Source organism: Amblyomma americanum, chromosome 11 (genome assembly GCF_052857255.1).
Source record: "Amblyomma americanum isolate KBUSLIRL-KWMA chromosome 11, ASM5285725v1, whole genome shotgun sequence".
NCBI classification, from domain to species: Eukaryota; Metazoa; Arthropoda; class Arachnida; order Ixodida; family Ixodidae; genus Amblyomma; species Amblyomma americanum.
In genome coordinates this window covers 51,288,957-51,310,637 of record NC_135507.1, presented here as the reverse complement: position 1 = coordinate 51,310,637, position 21,681 = coordinate 51,288,957, and the positions used below count along the sequence as shown (strand labels likewise).

The following is a 21,681-nucleotide window of genomic DNA, read 5'->3' as shown; positions in this document are numbered from 1 at the left end:
TGTGCCCTGTTTAAATGACAAAATAAGAACCCACATGCTGCCTTCTTAAGTTGAACAAAAAAGACAGCCCTTTGCTATAAACAGCTTACAAAAAACAGCATGTCCTCTCATTAGATGCTGCTGCACATAGGCTGCAAGAGAGACATAGCACAGGTTTCAGACTGATTCTAACTAGCTGGGGCTCTTTAATTAAAATGCACTGACATTGCTCAGCAGTTGGGCATCTTTGGCATTATGCCTCCATGGAAATGCAGCCGCTGCAGCCGAGATTATAACCATGATCTTGCGTTCAGCAGCCGAACATTGTACCCACTAAGCCACTGCAATAGGTCTGCCCAGAGAGTAAAGGCTGGAATCAACCCCAGCCCTATCACAAAAAGTTTTATACTCATGACTAAGTGCAGCGAAGTGATTGCATAAAGTTCTTGCTCTAAAGAAAAGAAAAAGATCTGGCACTCAGAGGGATCATAATCATGTCTGTGCAATGCGAGCTAGGATATTTAATACTCAGCAATGGAGAGGAATGAATTTACAGGAAGTTCTTTCTTCTGACTTTATGCGCAGGCTTCTTAATGCAACAAGCAACAAAGCAAAGTAAGCGGTGTGCAAGCAAGCTTCCCAGGGGAGCCCGGCTCCCACCGTAAAAGTACTCCAGGTGCTTGCTGTCGGGAACCAGGGAGGCCTCGGCCAGCGTGTCGAACAGGGAGCCGATGGGGTTGAGTGGGTGGCCGACCCAGCCTTCCGTGTTGTTGTGCGTGCTCAAGCTGGAGGAGAAACCTGTAGACCACGCAGAAAAGGAATGGAAGGAAAGGACGGTGTTCAACAACGAAGGACATGACCAAGGGACGAAGAAACACCACGATCGGCAGACATTTCGCCCCTTTGCATTTCAAGTTCAGTTCATGACAGTTAACTTCACACTTGAGGAAAGACAGTCCGTCCCATTCCTACAGCTCACGCCTAGTTCTCCATTTTGTAGGACCCCCGTTTTCGGTTAGTCACGTGTACTCTATGCAGTCTAGGCACAATGTTTAGACTTAATCTTAAGGCAGGCCCACAACACATCTTGCATTACACCAGTGACATGTTACGCCAAAAACAGCGCCTTGAAGGCACATTAATCCTGCAGGCCACAGTGAACTGCATCACCTGAACAAATCAGGCTTGGAGAAATCCTCCCACATTCATCAATTTTCAAGAACCACACCGGGCTCCTGCATTGAAGCCCCCAGTACGTGTTCCCGTGCTCCCCTGATTTGTATGCAGGCTATCAAGAGACGCCACAGTGGAGGGCTCTGGACTGATGTTGAACACCTGGGGTACTTTGTAACATGCACTGACAACACACAGCACACAGGTGCTATTGTTTTGCCTCCATTAAAACATGGCCACTGTGGCTGGGTATTTAGTTCCACCATTTGGACTCGACAGCTGACTGCCATCTTCAATGAGCCAATGTGGCAGGTCAGATGGCACGGCACGCATTAGGCCGCACGTCAAAGGTGCGGTGCACATGGGAGGAGAGGCGGCTCTCACTGGACGAGGAGGAGGATCCCGACGAAGAAGACGACGAGCGGCCCCCACTCCGATGATGGTGGTGGTGGTGATGGTGGTGGTGGTAGTGGATGCCCGAGCGCTCCTGCTCGGCCTGCCAGCGGCACTGCCACTCGCGCTGCTGGCGCTTCATGGTGCGCACCACGGCCACCGCCAGCCGCAGGGCCTCCTGCTGGTAGCCGTGCGAGCGGAGGGCCTCCACCCGCGAACACGCCACCGGGATGGGCTCTGCAGCAGCCATGCGTGGACACATGGTCATGTCACGAGATGCATGCACTCGAGCAGACACACAAACAATTACAAAGGCACTCTGAGTGACAATCACGTTCAAAGACATTCAACACATAACAACAGACCAAGACGATCATTAAGTGCTGGTGACCGTTGAACTTTTGCTTTCATTTTGAACAGATGATGGCACACTCTAAGGTTTTGTACCGTTTTTAAGCTTGCACCTGTGTCTTCTGACAAATCGAGTGTCCACTGAATAACACACAAGTTAATGTAATATTTCTCTGTGCACTGTCACAAATCAGAAAGTAACATCATTTGCTAACACGACAACAATGCCATCTGTATATCTTGTAAAACTGCCACAAATTCCACAAAAATTTTGCCTGGAAACAGCAAACAAATGACATAAGCAGCTAGGCCACTTCAATGGAGACGAGACTGGATGTGCCATGTGCAAGGGGCATTAGAAGTGCTTGCACACATTTCAGTTGTATATACAGGTAAGCAAAAATAATTACAGAGGCACTGAGTCTTTTCTCATAAAAGTGCTCTAAAATTTTATCATTAATTATGCTGCCAGACTACGGGTCCACAAAAGTTGAGTCGATCACATTACCAAATGAATGCCGTATCTAACACAGTAATGTTGTTATTGGCATGTCTCGGCCTCACCAACAATATGTGCACAACACCATTTTTAAGTACAGTACCCATGACAAGCCACCTGTTTCTGGCTGCATGCCACTCCACACACCCTAATCTTTCCATGGCAAACCAGTAATGCACTCGAAGCTCTGCCCATCACCTGAGACACGGGTTATCTCTCAACAACTTTTAAAACGTGCTGAGGAGCCCCGTATGTCTTGTGTTCTTGTTCTTTCCTGCAAGACGTGCATGGAAAAAGGAGCACCGAAGCACAATGCCTCAAGAAATGCTGAAATTCAATCAATAATTACTGGCTGTAAAGTGAAACAATCAGCAATGAACACTTACAGTGCGATTATTCCCAAAATAAAAGTATGTAAAGTAAAGTGAGGGAGTGGGTTGAGGCAAGCAAGGGTTTTAGGTGCTTGGGAAACCCAGAAAACACGCCAAGGAAACCCCGGGGTTCCGTGGAACCCGGTTTCAGAACCCCTGGTCCGAGGGGACAAATAATGTGGCGCAAGGAGCAACCAGAACACTCGCTTCAGGTACCTAGCAGGACCATCATCACCAGCTCGGCTACATTCACTGCTAGACAAAGGTATCTCTCATATCTCTCCAAATAACGCCACACAACCCTGGTTGTGACCATCCTACCCTCGCCTAAATCCTGATCTCATCCACCCACCTGACTCTACACTGCACCCTGCTATGGCTGCGTTCTCTTGGAATCCACTCCGTTACCCTGAGGGACCTTCAGTTATCTTCCCTTCACATTACATGACCCGTCCATGCATTTCTTTTTGATTTCAGCTAGGATGTCATCAACTCGCATCGGTTCCTTGATTCACTCTACTCGCTTCCTGCCCTCATCAGTGTCATCTCCACAGCTCGCTGCACTGTCCTCAATTTTAGTTCAAGCCTTGTGAAGAGTGGTTGGCCTTGAACACCGTCACAACACATTATAAAATCCCTGGAAGACAAAGCAGCACTCACCATGCCAGAGGGGGTAACCCTGTGAATTGAAGTGGTTGGTCGACGGGGCACAGGAATTGGAACAGGACGACGATGACGAGGAGGACGAAGATGAACACGACGAGAAGGACGACGACGACGATGACAACCCAGACGAGCGGTGGGAATGAGGTTCGGAACAGGCATCGTGCGACAGAATGTACCGCAGGTGCGGATCATCCCACGAGAGCAGCCAGGCTTCCAGGGCGCGTTGGAAGATGGAACGGGGCGGAGCCACAACACTACTCCTTCGCGACCGCCGGTGTGGATGGTGTGGCAGCACGCCGTTGCCACCGTGGTGGGGTGGACCAGGTGGCAGTCCTCGTGGATGGTGGTGATTCCCACCGCCACCCCCGTGGTGCCCACCACCAGCTCGGTTGTCACCTGTTGAAGAAAGGGGGCACCTCGTTGTGAGCAGGTTTTCAGCAGGCTTGACAGTAGTACATTAAAGTTCGCAAATCATATCGTAGATGGGACATCAATGTTAGGCCGCTAATTACAGCTGATCTGAACACAAGTTCAGGAGCTCTGAATAGAAGAGTCAAGTGAGCTGCACAAATTGCAATAACCGTCCACCAAAAACGCGTGCTCAGCAGCAACTGACCGTGCCCACCACCCCCGTCATCCTCGGAAGAATCGGATGAGTCGTCGTCGACGGCCAGCGGCCGACGTCCCGTGGCACTGGGTCGGAAGTCGGCGTCCTCCAGTGGACAGATGTGCATCGAGGACCACCGCTCCAGCAGTTGGCGCCACTGCTGCTTCTCCGCACTGGTGCAGTGCGGATTCAGCACCACGCACACCCACAGGGTGCCTGCAAATGTTCAATGCACAACCCCGAGCAAAAATCATTGCCACACTCACGAGATAAGTAATGAGCCTATTCAACCAGTGTTCGGACAGTCATGTTTCTTAGTTTTCATTTGGGACATGCTTCCCCAAACAGAATGCACTGCTTTTGCCAAAAGTAACCCAAACAGAATGCACTGCTTTTGCCAAAAGTAACCCAAACAGAATGCACTGCTTTTGCCAAAAGTAACCCGGCTGCATGTTCTACTTCTCAGCTGTATAGTGGAGCACTCATGCCATCCCTCAAGCTCTGAATCTCTGAAAGATAAGGAGAACCCTTATCCTTGCCTTCCAAGATCTCTTTGGTCTTAAGGGAAGCCGTACACTCTAAACAGAAAGGAGTAAAAAGGGAGTAAGCTGTCCTCCAGCACACACCCTTTTATGCACCAGAGGATAGTTTACTCTCTTTTTACTCCCATATAGGTGTATTCTTGTTTATAGCATAAAGGCTCCACTAAAAAAGCGAAAAGGTAACCGTGCAGCCCGGTTACCTTAGGCGAAGTAAGCACGCTAGTTAATGACGTGCATTCACTTAGTTTTTACAGGCAGCTTCTCTAGTTTTTCAAGGTTAAGTGGGGTGGAGGGCGGCGGGCAAGCACATTCTACTTCCCGTTTCATGCAAAGTGCTCAGGTGCTACTAGCAATCGGCACAGCCACATGCCTCAATCGCCAGTTCACATTCTGGAGAATTTATTTGGCAATTCGTAGATTTAGAAACACTCTGGATAGCCCTTTCAGGCACACTGTCCAAAGTTGTGGACACAACCTGAACACCATCAAGTACCCATATGTACAAGGTGCAATATGCGCAACTGTGTGCACCATGAAAATGTGCTGAAGTATGAAAAATTTTGCACTGAATCACCTCACAACCCAGGCATGTGAAATGAATGCAGAAAACAGCTTATAAGACTGATGCCTCTTTTTTTTACAGTAGCTCTGGCCTCTTCCCGGTGAGTGTGTGCTTCTATTTACTTGTTTTGCAAGCAACAGGACTTTAAAATGCCTGAAGTGGGCTGATTTGTTTAAACATTGAAGTTTTATGACAGTGCTGACGGCCGCTCTGCTCCTTATGCGAATGCCCTGATCGACAGGTGCACCAACCACCCATCTCTGACCCCACTTTCTCCTCTTGGGAGGCTGCTCTGTCTAGATCAGACCCGCAAGACCAGCAACGGCTGTCTGAACCGCCACCAATCGAACAATGGCCACCAATTGAACAATGAATGAATGAACGCTTTTTTTCTCCTTCCCTTCCTTCAAAAACCTAAAAACGTTAACCCCTCCTCCCCATGCCCACTTCCCCAGAATAATGATTTGACACTGAAAGGAATGAGGAAAAAAACACAGGGCACACACAAAGGGTAGGCTCGAGTGAAAACACAAGGTGCATACCAAGCTGGTCCCACAGCTGCCGGCACTTGTCGGACATGGGTGTCCCCTGGGCCCGCCAGATGACAAGGCGTGGGTCGGCCAGGAACTGCTCTGTGATGAGGCGCAGCATGCGAGCCCCGTTGGAATCGCCCGCCCGCAGCATCTCTTTCACCTGCGCAGACAAGTCGGCTCAGCTGCGGCCAACCGCCGGGTGGGAGCACTCTTCAACAAGAATGCTGAAGACAGGCAGACCTCCAAAGGGAATGCAGTGAGTGCAAGCTCTCAAATGCTCAAGGGATGGCGGAATGCAACGGTTGGTATGCTGCTTGCGGGATGAACAACTAGGACAGCACAGGTGGCATTCACAGGGTTTGGTCAGATAAATGCAGCACACTCTGACTGAAATGCACCACCGTGTTACATTCTAAGTAGCAACGAAAAAGAGCATCTGTTTAAGCTGTGCCAGCCCTCCCCCAAGTTAATTTTCACCTTTTAAACCGAGTCTGTGCAATCAGGCAAGTTGGGAATGAGAATCAGGACATGGTGACACAACATCGAAGAATGACACAACTTTGCTAGCCACTGAGAGCTAAAATGGTAAAAGAGCTGGCACACTTGCATCTGGGCACCATAGGTGGCCTCTGAAAACGATGCAACAGTTATATTCTTTTTTTTGGTGAGATTAATCAGCAGCACCGCAGTTCACACAAAGACGATTGTTCCAAATTTTTTTACATAAAGATAACTGTTGCAACAATTGTTCCAATAAGAAAAAAATGCTCGGCAACAGCATGCTATGGACAAATATCTTTTGCCTTGCCTAGAGGTTCTGCTGCTTCCACTGACCAATGCAGGCCAAATGTGGCATCCCCAAGGATAACTCTACCTAAAGCACAGCCCCATAAGCCACTGCAAGCAACCCAGCATTTCGTGCCATTGCAGGTGCAGATGCAGCAAATGTAATGCGAAGAGTAAAGCACATTGCACAGTGCGTATATATAGAGAGAATAAGAAAGAGGGTGAGAGGAAAAGAGTACCTTGGAGAAGAGGGCGTTGAGCTGCTTGGAGACCATGAAGTATCCGCCCTGGGAGAGGAAGGCGCGCACCTGCTCGCTCACTTGCTCCTCGTCTAGGTGCCAGCTGTGGTCCTCTTCGGCCGAGGCCCCCGCCGTCGGGTCGGGGGCCCCTTTGGGGCAAGCAATTAAAGCTTTTAAGAACGAAGCTCGACACAGACACTGTGCGCCATCATTCTACAACAACAAGTTCAGCACTCCTGTTGAGCCTTACACAGATAAATACAGCTTTGCAAGGCTCTCTGGGTCAGTAGGGAACTTTCAAAGGTGTACTGTACCAATGTAAGACAAGCCCATGAGAATGCTCACAAATGATGGCTGAGGCATTGAAACCGGACATGTGACCAAACCAGGCTACTGCACCTTCTAGACAAGGTGTTGAGCTTCAGAAAGCAACCTTTCACCTGGGATAAGTAAGAACAAGAAAAGAGTAAAATTTGACTAGATGGCTGGCTGTCACCACATCATCAATGAGGACAGTTCTCTTAACCAGATGTTCCACTGCGTACTGTATAACAGTGTTTAGTTACACTGTTAAAGATGGCGGCGTCTCTTTTTTGATGCTGTGGATAAACCGCGCAAATACTGCCCTCTACGTGTCACTGGCCGACCTATTTGCAGATGCCACCTCTAGGAAGCCTGAGGGCTTTAATAAAGACCAGCAGTTCCAGGCAAAGGTCAAGCCTTCAGCAACGACCAAGTCTTCAAGTGACACTGAGCATAGGCGATCTGGACTGCAGCTAGCTGTGCATGTCCCTGTGCACGTCAAAATAGACAAAAGCAGCTGCAATAAATGTGTACGCTATAACGAAGCCCACCACTGTACCTGCAATGCGGTTGATGAGAGACCGCGATTGGAGAATCTCGTCAGCCAGGCGCTGAGCTGTGGGCAGCACCTCGGTGTGGTGCTCGGCAATCAGGTACTGCAGCAGCTTCTGCAGCTGCTCCCGGTCCAGCTGCAGCAGGGTCTCTGCAGATGCACACACACACATACCACGACAGCATGTCAAAGGAAGACATCACGCATGTAGTGCAACTATCTTGTGGACCAATAAGCACTCGCGCTATCTTACTAGTATACAAAGATACACAATCGCTACTGACTGTGTCGAGGCCCATCAACACACCTTGGAGTTGTCAGCAAAAAAATACACCAGCAGAATCACAAGAAAGGGCAGTGCTGAGTACAGTACTACTGACAGAAACGGAAGGTGGATCTGCATACTGCTCCATCAGCCGACAGTTCTAAGAAGTGGTGCTCAGAACTGTCCAGGGCTTTGCCAATGCAGTAGCAGCCCCAAAACAGCTGGAGAGTTCACAAAAAAATCTAAATGAAGAGTGTTAACTTGCAGTGTCACCTCGTGTTCCACCAGCACAGTCCGAGGCACCCAATTTAAAATGCACAGACATGCTTTCTGCAACACATTTTGCAAAACCACTCAGAGCTCAGAACAAGGTAATGACATCTATTTATTGAAGGTACCTATGGTACCCAAAAGGGCATCATTGTAGTTGGTTCAATTTCATGAACAAACAGAGCAGAAAGAATTCATCAATGCAACGAGACAAAATCTGAAAAACGTATTGACAGTCCTAGCGCCATATAATATAGATCAAGTGAAGCAACTAGATGACTGTTAAAAATCATCAACCAAGGCAAAAGTAAACAATCAGCACCGACTACAACCATAATTTCTATACATGACTGCAAGACAGGAGCAGTCTTTACAACAAATAAAGAACATGTTGTTGGTTTGGTTTTGGTTTATGGGGGTTTAACGTTCCAAAGCGACTCAGGCTATGAGGGACGCTGTAGTGAAGGGCTCCGGAATAATTTCGACCACCTGGGGTTCTTTCACGTGCACTGACATCGCACAGCACATGGGCCTCTAGAACTTCGCCTCCATCTAAATTCAACCGCCGCGGCCGGGATCGAACCCGCATCTTTCGGGCCGGCAGCCGAGTGCCATAACCACTCAGCCACCGCGGCGGCTTTAGAACATGTTGTACACATGACTCATAGTCACTGTTTCAGTCATCCACAGTGCTCCCACTTCCCTGAAGTTTCAGAGACTCAAGAAGGCCAGTGCTTACCTACCACAGCTCTTACATGCGAGCATCCCCCACCCAGCTACACATTGGCCCTGACTATGTGCACTGTGAGATATACATTACAAAGACACTGTTACATGAAGTGCCAACAGATGGCGCCACCTGCCAGAGGAGCAGAGCATGGCTATCAAGACATGCCAGGCACACGAGGAAGTGCAAAGCAAAAGAGGGCACAGACACGCAAGGCACCTCCTCACCTGAGATGGGCACCCGAAGCCGGACGCTGTCGGCGTTCCGGATTCGGTAGATGGCCAGAGCCACCACATGCTGGCACCAGAAGATGTCGTGCGTCTCGCATGTGCATGTCACAGAGGTGATCTTGCACCTGCAAAGGAAGCGCAAACAGGTGAATGCAACAGCAGCACTAGTCTGCCGGTGTACAAACAACACAGAAAAACAAAGATGCGGTGACAGAATTCAGCAATTTTGTTCACAGATGCCACTTTCAGCAAGAGGGTTCCGGCTGTACAACTGAAGCTGAAACTGGTGAAAGTTATCTGCAGCTGGGTGCAGCTTTCATTGGCCCAAATTTGACATCCCATTGTAGCCAGATGCACCAAGATAAACTGAACTACGGAAAGGTCTCCTGCAAGTTCCTATTTAGAAGGCTGGTTGAACAGCCACTTTTATGCAAGCCTCATGGTGAGCGCATCAAAAACAGTGCTTTCAGAACTTTTACGGCCCATCTGATCAGCCCAAAGAACCACTCCAATCGCATTTTTGCGGCTGAAATTCCGCATGGTGCATGCTACTGAAAGCAGTGGCTACTCCAGTTCGGTGGAGTACAGCAACCACACATGCTAATGTCAGCACGTGCCCCTCACTAGAGTGAGGGGCATTTGTGCACTGTGAAAAGGCAGCTTTCTGACGTGAAAAATCTTTTTCACGAGAAACCAAAAAAAATTGCTCTATATGCTGCTGCATGAGCATGTTTTCAAAGAAACAGCATTGAGCTAGCACAAAACCTGCTGATGACTGACAACACAGGCAGTTGTAAATGACACAGCAAGTATTCTTGACCTCAGTTGTGGGCACCACGCTGCAGTGGAACCACCAACTGGCCAATATGCTCCCAAAATCATTGTGAACACTGCCTAAACTATACAAAAAAAAAACAAGAAATGAGCAGCAGCTTCCCTATGATATAACACTGTGACCACAACTATAATGGCTTCCCTGAAAACAAAGCCAAGAAGGCCATCTTACACAAGCCTGACGCAATCATGCCGTTATAGTACAGCATAGTCCTAAGTGCGCTAACCAGCTCAGCCTTGGAACATTACACAGAGCTAACAATGCTGCTATATGCTTTAGCCCTTTAACATATTAGTTTATGCACCCCAAATGCTCGAAGAGGAGCCCCAAACCATAAGAAACAGAAAATCGATTGTCTGCGACAATAACCTTCGCAAGAAAACCTTCCAACTTGCAACCAAGGCACACTGATAAGTGACTGTAACGAACAATATATGTTGACAGCCAACAATCATCCCTCAGTGTCTGCATTAAAAAAAAAGAAAGAAACTCAGTTCATCTCGTTGCAAGAATAACAAAACCAAGAAGTGCTGCAAATGCTAGCTCAATACCAATGTTATCTGTGTGAAAGGTTCAATATCATTTCAGAGAACATCTCAATCACATCGTGCCATTATCCCAAGTCCACCAGCTGCTCCACGGCTCAATTGTTTAATGTGCATTGGTGCTGCTCAGATACCTAGTTTGGCTAAGCTGAGCAGGACCCTGACAACCTTAAAAGTAGACAATTTTTTTTAACCCAAGCAGCAAAGCTTCTTTTTTTGTATCATTACATTTTTTTGCTCTCAAGGTTGTCAAATACTACCTCAAGCAACTGGAGCTTGATAATTAAATGACATCCAACACCCAAGCAGCACTCAATCCCTAGTAAGAAAGCAAAAATCAGCTGTCACTGGCACGCACTAAACAAAGAATCGTAGCTGATAAGAAGAAAAAAAAAATGATGGATCACAAGCCAATTTAATTTCAATTTATCACGACAATCACCTCAATGTTCACCGCTGTTTCATCGACAAGAGGTCAATAAGAAAAAAACTCTCGAACAGATAACTTGCTCAGCATGAGACAGCTATCGACCTTCAATGTCTCTGGCATTCACCTCACCCCCCCTCCACATGTCTTTCATTCATTGCGAAAGTGTTCATTACTTCTGTGCTAATGTGTTCCAGGTTAAGAAAGAAAATGTCGCCATATGGAGCACAGCTTGACAGCTGAAGAAGCACTGTTGGAACCTTTGCAAGCATTCTTGTACACAATGCTTCTTTCTCACGAAATGTCACTGCCAGCCTCTGGGTTTCCCGAGCGATGATTCAAGCACTACCTCGTGGAGACAAATTGCTAAATCCAAGGGTCGCAAAAGACATCAGAGACAGACCTGCACTAAAGCGACAAAGTAGAAAAAAAAAAACTGCAGCCAAAGATTGACAAAGCTGTCGCAAGCCAATGAGAATTTTGAATCAGATCGAAAAACTTTAGCAAATAACAGAAACGAACAAATTAAGAAAAACAAAACAGATCTGAGTAAGGGTGAAAAAGTAAGCAAAGCAGTGTGGTAAGCAATTATACAAAGAATGCTTTGCAAAACAAATGGCAGCAAATTGTCTCCCCTTAAGACAGGCACGAAAATGTCACAGCTAGCTCAAGGCTCCGACCACAAAGGCCACAAAAGCAACGTGTCTTAGGCAGCCACACAATAGCTCAAATACATCTGCGCACATAACGGAACACAGACTATTGGCATGGCTTTTAGCTATATGGTGAACAATAAGACACAGAAGGCCTTGGAAGAAATGCTTTACAGAAGGCCAAGCAACCATCCCATCTCTCCGTGGCACAAAAGATGCGCGATCGGTGAACTGCGTCATCATGATCATCAGCCCAATTAAGTCCACCACAAGAAGAAGACCTCTTTCTCCGCACTCATCTCTAATCAACTCTGTCTTGTGCCAGCTATGGCCTTTCCATTTCCCACAAAAATCCCAACCTCATCCGGCCACGTCTTTCTGCCACCCCCTGCAACAGTTGGGTTTTCTTGAAATCCACTCTGTTACCCTATAAGAGGCCATCGATTATCTTCTCCTCACATTGCCAGACTCCACTTCCTCGTCTTGATTTCAGCTATGATATCATTAACTCATGTTTGTTCGTCAACCCACTTGGCTCCCTTACTGCCTCTTAACGCTGCCACTATAACTAAGTGCCTATGGTAATAAGACGGTCTAACATTCTCTTTTTGAAATGCAGACACTGACCGATGACAGTTCATTGTCGGTACACATACATACTGCTTAACTATAGTACCTATGGTAACAAGACGGTCCAACATTCTCTTTCTGAAATGCAGACACTGACTGATGATAGTTCATTGTTGGTATACACACATACTGCTTGTTCTTACCACTGTGTGTTGATTTCAAGTCGGGAGCTTTTAATAAGAAGGTCTTTGTTGCAAACTATTTGATTTTCTTCCTTTCCTTTTCTTTTGTCTGTAGACTCTGGAGGAAGGTGGTTCTTGCTCATTCACTTGGTGTGCATAAACTAACATGTTAAAAAGGGCATCATTAGCCCTGCATTATGTGCTGAGGGTGAACTCGTTAGCATATGCTTAGCATTAAAACTACCCTTGAACTAGGTAGGTAACTGTACACCAGTGGAGAGAAAAAAAGGAAAGAACAAGCACAGTGTCTTTTTGTCTTTTCATTAAAACAGCCAGCATGCTCGAACTGACATTCCATTCTCGAGCTTGACACAGATTTGTTTGGTCAAGGCCATGGAACCACACACGACCATTTAAAAACAAAGAAATGCTACAGAAACGTACAACTAGGGCAGTCCAAGCACTGACTTGATGCTGATCAGTGATGCTTGCACCTGCATACTTCTCAGTTCCCGGAAATAAAGTAAAATATAGGGGCAGCACATGCTGACCTACATGCAAGGCTTGTGACAGCTCAAATCCTGCTAATCAATGAGAACTGGACTTTTGCCCTTACCAAAGACTGATGGACTGACTACACAACTGAAACTCTCAACGAATTAAGGTTTTATTTTTTGTATTTTCATTCAATTGGAATGCCACCCCTGCCACCATGAAAGAAACCACAGAATGAATCCCATTCCTGCCCAAATTTTCCCTGCTGGTAATGTTCTTAAGTTAAGAGCACACTGTGGGAAAACCCCATGCAACCTTTGTTCTTAGCAGAAATCAACTATTTCGCTCTTTTTCGCTATGTGATTGATGTTTGCCTGGCCGAATAAAGACAGATTTCTTGCTCGTAAAACAGGACTTAAAAATGAAACATTTTTTTTTTTTCCCACCACTATGTTCAAACTCAAACAAAAGGATTTCACGATCACTGTTTCAAAGCAAATGAAGGCATGACCTAGCTAGCCTCAAAGATCCGCAACAATAGCAACAATAAAAGGTATTGACGTTATCTCGGTTTGCTTGTGAAAAACCAGCTGACAGCGCTGGTACCTGTACTTCATTTCCTGGCCCTTTTCGAGCCTGCAGTAGCTCAGACAGCAGCTTCTTTGTTGTTAGAATCAGGCAATCCGTCGATACAGGCAAACTTACACTGGTTTCTAGTCTCCCTTCAACAGACCAGGCCCTCTCAAAAACAGGCACCCCGCTTAGTCATTCTAACAAGCCGTTATTTTTATGTGATTGTGTAGGAAGCTCTAACGAACCATTTTGCATTGGTGCCGTGAAGTGACACGAGAGCTGAGGCAATATGTAGCGGCGTTTTGGTTACATGGGGGTGCCATGATGCCCTGAGTGGCAACTGTGCATGTGTGTGAGTCATATCACTAGTCATGACTCGTGACATAGACCGGAAGTGACGCCACCAGATTGTAAGTGATGTCAACTAAGCTGGAAATGGCGTCAACTGAACCGGATGTGGCATCAACTGAACCGGAAGTGGCATCACTAGACCGGAAGTCACATCAACTGAACTCAAGTGGCATCACCAGACCGGAAGTGATGTAAGCTGAACTGGAAGCGGCGCCACCGGACCGGAAGTGACGTCAACTGAACCGGAAGTTCATCACACTCGGGCATCCAAGTGGGGCTATGATATCACACCAGACATGTAATAGAATCAAGTGCCTCTCAAATTTTTATACCCATCTGGTGTCTCTGTTAGAAAAAATAATAATGTGAAGAGCCAATTCACTTCAACGCACCCTGTGCAAAAATTCAAAAACCCTGACACTAGAAGAGGAGGGCAAGTGGTCTCACCTGTCGAAGCTAATGGAGATGCGAAACTTCCTCTCGGGCTCGGCAGGATACCCTGTCCCAGGGGCACTGGGCGTCACACTTCCGCTCAAGTGAAAACCTGAAAGCAGCACAGAAACGGCAACGATAAGTGTCAACAGCGGGACAAGACAGGTGCCAGCAATCAAGACAAATACTATCCCAAGCTTCACCACTACATCTGCTAAAAGGGCTATAATGATTCTGCAACTCTAAGGCCGTACAGCTGCTACTCAGACAACGGAAAAGCACAAAACGAAAAAGGCAGGAAACAGCACTCAGTCAACTAGGCAGCCCTTCAAAAAAAAAAAAATCCCTTTTTTGAGAACGTTCTCTTTGCCACTTCTACCTTCCAGCACACTGAAGTTATTTTACGCGGTGAGCGCAAAAACTCTCCCCACAAATGAGAGTTTAGGAAATTACCCTGCCTGTCGCAGAGCAAAATGCAGTCTTGTGTGACCTAAAAATTCTGCGTGAGACAAACTTTCTCGCATTTTTTATGCCTGGGCTTCAAGACTGCCACACAGTACTAAATGCACCCCTGTAGTTTCTCTGTCCTTCTGAAACCCCACAATAACTCAAACCAAAAGCTTTCCTTGTACCTTGTTCGCTCAAAGGCCAGGCTTGACAGATGACTAAAAGAAAGCAAGTCAAGGGCTATACTCAGAGCTGGCTGCGTTCAAGGAAAATGCCCAACTTTGAACACAGTGCCCGGTGAGGCATGTTGCTCTCTCTCAAAAAAAATCACACGACTGACACTGCCATGACTCCACTAAACAACGAGTTGTGTACACCATGGCCAAACTTTAACATGTCAACTCTCCCATTATGGAGGATGTATCTTTTCAAATCATTTCAAAGTGACTATGGATGCGTAAATTTATGTCACCTTCATTCAACAATGGTGACTCAAGTGACCATGGACTGAAAGCACAATCGTGACCAAACCAATATATATGATAAGTGACCATGGCACACGCTTCTACAGCTCCAGAAATCAAGCAGCAAAGCTCATGGCATGTACACAAGGGGGAATGGCCGCTCCAATTGGCATGGGAGAAGGGGGACGCAACGCTTCTACCCATATTCATCCCTGCTACACAGCAGACATGAACATAATCATGCATTTTGGCCCCCTCTTAAAGTGGCTTTGAAAGGGGCTCTAATATAGTTGTGGCATGCCTGTTATGTTAAACGGTGCCGCTTCACGAATGTCCCCCAACAAGAATTTTCTGATGCGCTTTGAAGAAGCCGAGTTATCTGTAGTCAAACCTTAAATTTTAGCGTCTTCATGCCTTTCCCTCACCTCTCATCACTTTTCGCATGCTGAAACATCGGCGCTCCTCCGCCAGCCCCACCGCTGGGGAGGGAGCTTCCCGAAAGGCCGAAGCTACGTTGCATATTGGCCGCATCTGTAATAGCTGCTTGACGTCTCAAAGAACCTAACCAATGGCCATCTCTGAACTGGTATACGTGGGAACGGTGCTATGGAGGAGGGTGCGAGCATGAAAAAGTAAAGGATTCGCCAACTTTCGCATGTGATTGTGAATTCTGTGCTGCGTGTAGAAGCGCATTATTTGGCTCAGGTGTTCATAACAACACAATGCAGTGATCGAGCGAGTTGATGTGCTCTCCTCGGAAAGTGTTTCAGAGCCCCTTCAAGGAAAGATGTGTGCATACCTATGGCAAAGCATCATCCGCTGAGGAAACTGACAGATTCAGAATGTAACTCAGCACTATCTTCCTTTATCTCTTCGTTATTATGAAGTAAAAGCCTAGGACTTCTAAGAGCATCTAGCCACCATGAGTCGCTACATGGCGAAGGGAGGCAACAACTCGGGCATGTCACACCAAAAAAAGGAAATTCATAACAATCTGTCATTCATGCTCTGTGGCATGTAAATCTAGCATTACACAAAGAACTACCAGTATTTCACCTATAAATGGAATGTTACTGTGTGAAGCGTTTTAGAAGATTGGTGAGGTGTTTTAGATACGATCAGACAAGCATTCAAGATCAGCATTGAGGAGACTGTCCTTGAACAGCTGCAATGGAAGCCAATTGTTGATGAAGCTATCAAAGGAGACAGGTGTGTTGCATTAGGAGAAATAGCAAGAATTACACAACACAGCACGAGAAGGTGACCGTAAGCTAGTCGTTATCTGAAAATTTGTACCCTCAGGATTCCACTTTTTTTTATTGAAAAAAGAGAACGAAGCTCAATGCTTAACCGTTACTGTGTAACTTTGTCACAAATATTGAAATGAAGGGAGATGTCCTGCTCCATATGACCAGTAATGAAAGCCGAAGTAACTGTGAGTCTATGAGTATGCAATGGAACCACAAGCTCTCAAGAAAGCAATGACAATGCCATCAGTGGCCAAGGCTGTGGGCATGGTCCTCTGGAATGCCAAGGATTTGATTTTGGTTGGTTCTCCTCAGCCCGGCTCAATGCGTCAAAACACTCGTCAAGCTCTGCTGAGAAGTAACCATAGAGAGACGTCATCTAGCAACCCAAAATTAAGAGGCTCCTTGATGCAAAAAAAGTGTGGTCGGAAGTTTGGCTTTTCTGGGCTACCTCCGGCTCAGATATCTACCGGACCATATAAGAAAACAATGCTATGAGAAAGCAGAGGTAATACAGGCAGCAGTGCGTCACGTCCTCAATCAGCAAGGCTGGAACCGAGTGATATGCTGGACAGTCATTTTCAAACTTCTTGATCAGTGTGAAAAGCGCTTGTGAAGAAATGGTGACTGTGTGGAAAGAACAAGGAGGTAGTTTTTATTTCAGTAAATATGCAGTATGTATAGTAAAAATTGTCTCTCATTACCTTCGTCATGACCCTCATATAACACTATGGCATGTTAACAACACTGGCCAAATTTATTGCCACAGACATGCCTCAGACAGAAAGCGGAACACAGTTTGCCAACACAGCCGAAACAAACAGCGCAAACTATAATTGATGCTGGCCACTTATGCATGTTAATTAAGCTTTTTTTCACAAGGGAAAAATTTAAGCCATCACATTTTCGTCACAAAATCGCCTAGCTCCGACATGCAACATCACATATTATATATTACATGTTTCAGGGTAGAGTGAGACAGATTACTGTGGCTTTAAGCTTTCACTCTGGTAGCCAATCACATATCCTACAGTAAAAAAATCACCAGAGGAAACTAGCAGAATCGTAACTGACTGAAACCGGTAACAACAGAACAAGCAGATTCCGAATGACACTAAATGTGCATCTGTAAATTATAAACGGTGTTTTTGACAGGGTCAACCACATGGCAGTGCATGAGCACTGCCCATGGCCCATGGTCAAAAGTAAACATATATTGCCAAACATTGGCGTTGCACCACAGAATATGTATCCACAAACGATCGTTCGAAGCATTTCGGCAAGACACTAGCTGACAAAAAAAAAAAAAAACTTCGCTAAAATTTCCGCGCATCATGTCCTCTTAACAGCCTCTTGCGATCGATCATGACGTCATTCCCGCCCTGCGGCGATGGCAGAAGAACACGCTAGTAGCGACCAGATAATAGAAGGCACGAATTAGTTATCGCTGCCAAGCTTGCCGACAACGACGGAGACGCGTGCCGATAGAACTGCCCACGGCGTGAGGTCACGTCGACCGCGCTTATCCATTTGGCTTATCGCAGAGAACAAGTGTCTGCTGGATCAGCGGCGCGCAGACGAGCAGTGACATCACAGCCACTAATCGCTTTTGGCAGAGGCGAGCGCAGAGAAAAGCCGCCATCGTGGACACGATCGAGCATCTGCAAGGTTTATCGGTATCAAATCAAAGGAGGAAAATAACTTGAAGCGCAACTGCTTCCAAACGACTGCACTACAGGAACGCGAAAAAGTGCACTCGATCTTTTTCCCCCTCGTTCGTCTGATAGTCATATGATGCCTCAGACAAGGCATCATGGACAGCTAAAGCCCGACTGTTTCAGCTCCGAGATGACGACTCAAACTCAAAACAACACAAAACAACGGTGCAGTGCAGCCTCCACCGCCTCCTAAAGTGAATGTCGTCTGCTAGCAGGGTCAAAACTAATGATGATGATAATTACAGCATAGCGGTTATTGAATTCGGAGTGGTACATGATCAACTAGAATTAGAAGAATTATTAACATCAATCACGCAGGCGCCCGACCGGACAAAAAAAAATTACTATGGTCGCCCTTAAGAAAGCAAAATGCCGCTGTCGGCCAAAAGGCGCCCCATATTCCACCGGGGGCAATTTTGCCTCGAGTCGACGTGTGCGCGGGCTTTCGTTACATCACCAATTTCCACGAGCATGTCGGCTCTGTCCACCGAGGGGCCGCGGGCAGCCTTGAAAATCGCTACAGGGAGACTGGTGGAAAGGAGGCCACGGCAGCAATGTCCCGGCCAATAACAATAAAAGGCCATTACGTAAACTACTTTCCCTCCGACCCACTGCCCTCCCTCGCAACACCGGCTTATGCAGCCAGGCGTCGCCGTTTCATCCGATGTTTTTTTTTTTTTTTTTGCGTTCCATGACGTTCATCCGTTATTTCGGGACACAGCCTAAAAGCAAACATGACTGTGCCGGCGGTCTCTGCACACATCATGCTGCGCGAGACAAAAGGCGCAACGCACAGAATAAATAAAACCACTTTTTTTATTACAAACGCTCATCGCATTTTTGACGCAACAGTCACGACATCGCGTTCTTTTTCTGCCGCTAAGACTGCAACGCAACCCCCTCCTACAGATTCTACGGCAAAGGTCCACCTCGCCAACGCAACAGCGCGCCTTTGCTATCCGAGCACGGTTCCATCGCGTTACGTAAGGTACTTTGCGCCCTAACTACAAACAAAGATAATAAAATAAGCACGCAAAGGCGGAGTCGTAGGCTTTCCTCTATTACTTTTCCCGAACGCTCGATCTTGATCCCCCGGGCGGTATTTTTCTCGACGTTGCATATGCGCTTTCGCCGATGGCGCGATTTCGATCCGATCCCGTCGGCCTGGGTATGCATGTGTACTTTATTTCTGTATACCCAGCGGCGGCAGCGTTGGCGAGGCATCACGCACACACGCAGCGAGAGGGCCCTGTATTAAAAATGCAAAGGGAACGATGCTGCTTTCCGAGAGATGCCTTTCGCCGAGCTGATCCTAGCGGCGACGGCGGCGCGCGCGCCAGCAGACGAAAAAAAATCTCCGTAGCAGACGAAAACCGAGGAACGCGCGGCGCTCGTTACGGAAGAAAAAAGTAATTTCGAAACGGATGTAGGCACAAACGCTCGCCGCCCAATCAGGAAAGCGAGCGAGAGATGAGAAAAAATCTCTCAAATGAGTCCAAAAACTGCGCTTCCAACGAACAACTTTCGCAAATGCACTAGCAGCGACAAGCGACAACGCGCAAAACTGTAGCAGAAGACGCAGACACTCGGCGCACGGGCGCGTTTCTTTTCCCATCATCCGCGCTTAAGAAGCGCTCTGCACAAAGCACGCACGAAACTGGAACAACAAGAAAGCGCTCTACTGCGAAAACGGCGCAAAGAGAAGCGAGAATAAAAAAGCATGATTTCATCATGTTTACATTTTGATGAGCCGTCGATACGGAACGAGGCCTAGCGAGGGGGCGATAGGAGCAGGCATAGCCGCCGACGCCGGGACGGCGTCGGGAGCCAGATGCCGAGGCGCGGCGACCGACCGCGGAGACTATGCCAAAGACGACGACGAAATCATCGCTCCGGGAGATAAAACGAACGCGGCTTCCTTACGGCGTCGGGGCCGACGTTACGCCACAGGAAGCGCTTTCCGCAAGTCTCGAGCTAAGCCTAACGCGAAGCGGCGAGCAGCGCTGGCTGCTCCCCCACGCGCCGACGACAGCACGGCCCCCCTTCGGCCGGAAAACATAAACACGACGCAAAACCGAAACAAGAAGGCACGGCGCCCCGTGACGCAGACGACAATTACCCCGGGACGGCATTTTCGGGAAACGGTGCGAAACAAATCGCTATTTTTTTGGCAGATGTCGGCGACGCAGCGGCGTCGAATCGCGCTGACCGAGGCATTTCGAGGGGCGAGACCGAGCCGGCCAAGCGCGTCCGTGGAAAACGCACGCTCGCCTCAGGGGGGAAAGCAAAGCGGGGGGCTCTCCCATGGAGCGCGTCGTCGTCTGGAACCGGAGACGACGTTTCCTCCGTCGCCTGCGGATGCAATTTTTGCGATGGCATGGCGAAAACGACGCACGGCAGATCACTTTCACACCCGGCAAACGAAAAAACGGGGGACGTGATCAATAATGGAAACGATTAAATTAGCCGCCGGGGCGGAGGGGTGTCACACGGGCACGGACTGGTTCGATCAAAGACGCCTTTGCCCGCGGCACTTTTGTTTACTTTGGCCCTGCCACGGCCCGTTCCGACGTTGGCTACGCCCGAAAACGTTGCACCGGCGACCGCACTCGTCGGCCGACGCGGTGCACTCGAGCGAACAAGCGGCCAACGCAGTGGAAACATGCACAGACGCCGAAAGCCCATTAGGCAAGCGGCCTTTGTTCGATGCGCTGAACAGTGGGTACTTACCTACTTGCAACACGTTATCGACACACCCAGCCTCGTACAGCTTGAGGCCTCGGTAAAACGGAAGCTTCTGGTAGTCACCACAACTATTGGAGTCACTTGATAAGGACGAGTACATGCAGATATCCCGTTCGTTGCGAGGAAACGACCAGAAGATGATCCTGCGTTGCACGGGCTCGGGTATCCTGTTGTAGCGTTCTTCGATGCGCTGGAATGGGATGTGCTGGGCCACCACTTTTGCACACACGTCCAAGAGGCTCTCTGGCCGCCGCTGCCCGAAAAGTTTCGGCTCGAAATTAGACAGTCTGTCGCCCTTGGCGAGGCAATTTCCACCCACAAAAGAACACGACGGCCTCAGCGCCGTCGCCATGTTTGAAACATCTGATATAAGCCGGGGCCGCACTGCGCATGCGCGAGAGATTTAATAACAATACAGCACCTGCGTGGTATTTACGCGGGACTCGCTATGCTGTTCCTGGGGCCGGGGGCGCCCTCCATTGGCAATCGCCGCGGCGTCGGGCCCCTCGAGGAAAAGGGATGAATCATCGGAGCAATTCACATGTTTTTCATTCAAATGTAAGGCGCGGCGTGTGAAGTTTTGGCTGTCATTTTGCCAGCTCGGCGGCCGCCGCTCGAAATGTCCCTTCCGGGAGCACGGGCTCCAGCTCCGCCCCGCGAGCGAACAGCTCGTCGCCGAGGCCTAGCTAAGCTGCTGCTCGCCGTGCGTTGGGCACGGAGTCGAAGCGAAGCCTAATTCGGATAATCGCCCCCCGGTTCCCCTTTCCCCGCTGATTTGGAGGCGGCTTGCATTTTTGTTCCTCAAAGCGAGCTCGCGGGGTTTCGATCCGGCGCCGCTGCTTCGAATCGTTATTCCGTCGTTGGACATTGATCCTGGCCTATCTTTTTGGCTCGCCCGTCGTGAGATGGGAGGGGATCGGAGGGGAATTTATCGCTCCCGTGTTGGCA

The 21,681-nt window shown here is 48.1% G+C and overlaps 1 protein-coding gene across 3 annotated transcripts in view; it reads right to left on the bottom strand.

Moving 5' to 3' along the window:
* The window catches only part of LOC144110607 (zinc finger SWIM domain-containing protein 5-like), a 32,437-nt gene extending 11,320 nt beyond the window's left edge, over positions 1-21,117 (bottom strand). For 2 of the 3 annotated variants that reach the window (XM_077643624.1, XM_077643626.1), the window contains exons 1-10: positions 20,719-21,117; positions 14,128-14,224; positions 9,047-9,174; positions 7,564-7,707; positions 6,702-6,850; positions 5,686-5,836; positions 4,049-4,255; positions 3,427-3,828; positions 1,537-1,782; positions 640-777 (exon numbers count right to left, since the gene is read on the bottom strand). In XM_077643624.1, the coding sequence (XP_077499750.1) occupies positions 640-777; positions 1,537-1,782; positions 3,427-3,828; positions 4,049-4,255; positions 5,686-5,836; positions 6,702-6,850; positions 7,564-7,707; positions 9,047-9,174; positions 14,128-14,224; positions 20,719-21,085 (2,029 nt within the window). In that variant the 5' untranslated portion in view covers positions 21,086-21,117. Of the gene's footprint in view, positions 1-639; positions 778-1,536; positions 1,783-3,426; positions 3,829-4,048; positions 4,256-5,685; positions 5,837-6,701; positions 6,851-7,563; positions 7,708-9,046; positions 9,175-14,127; positions 14,225-19,727; positions 20,019-20,718 lie in introns of those variants that run through there. The other variant, XM_077643627.1, reaches the window with a different exon arrangement.
* Between the last annotated feature and the right edge of the window lie 564 nt (positions 21,118-21,681).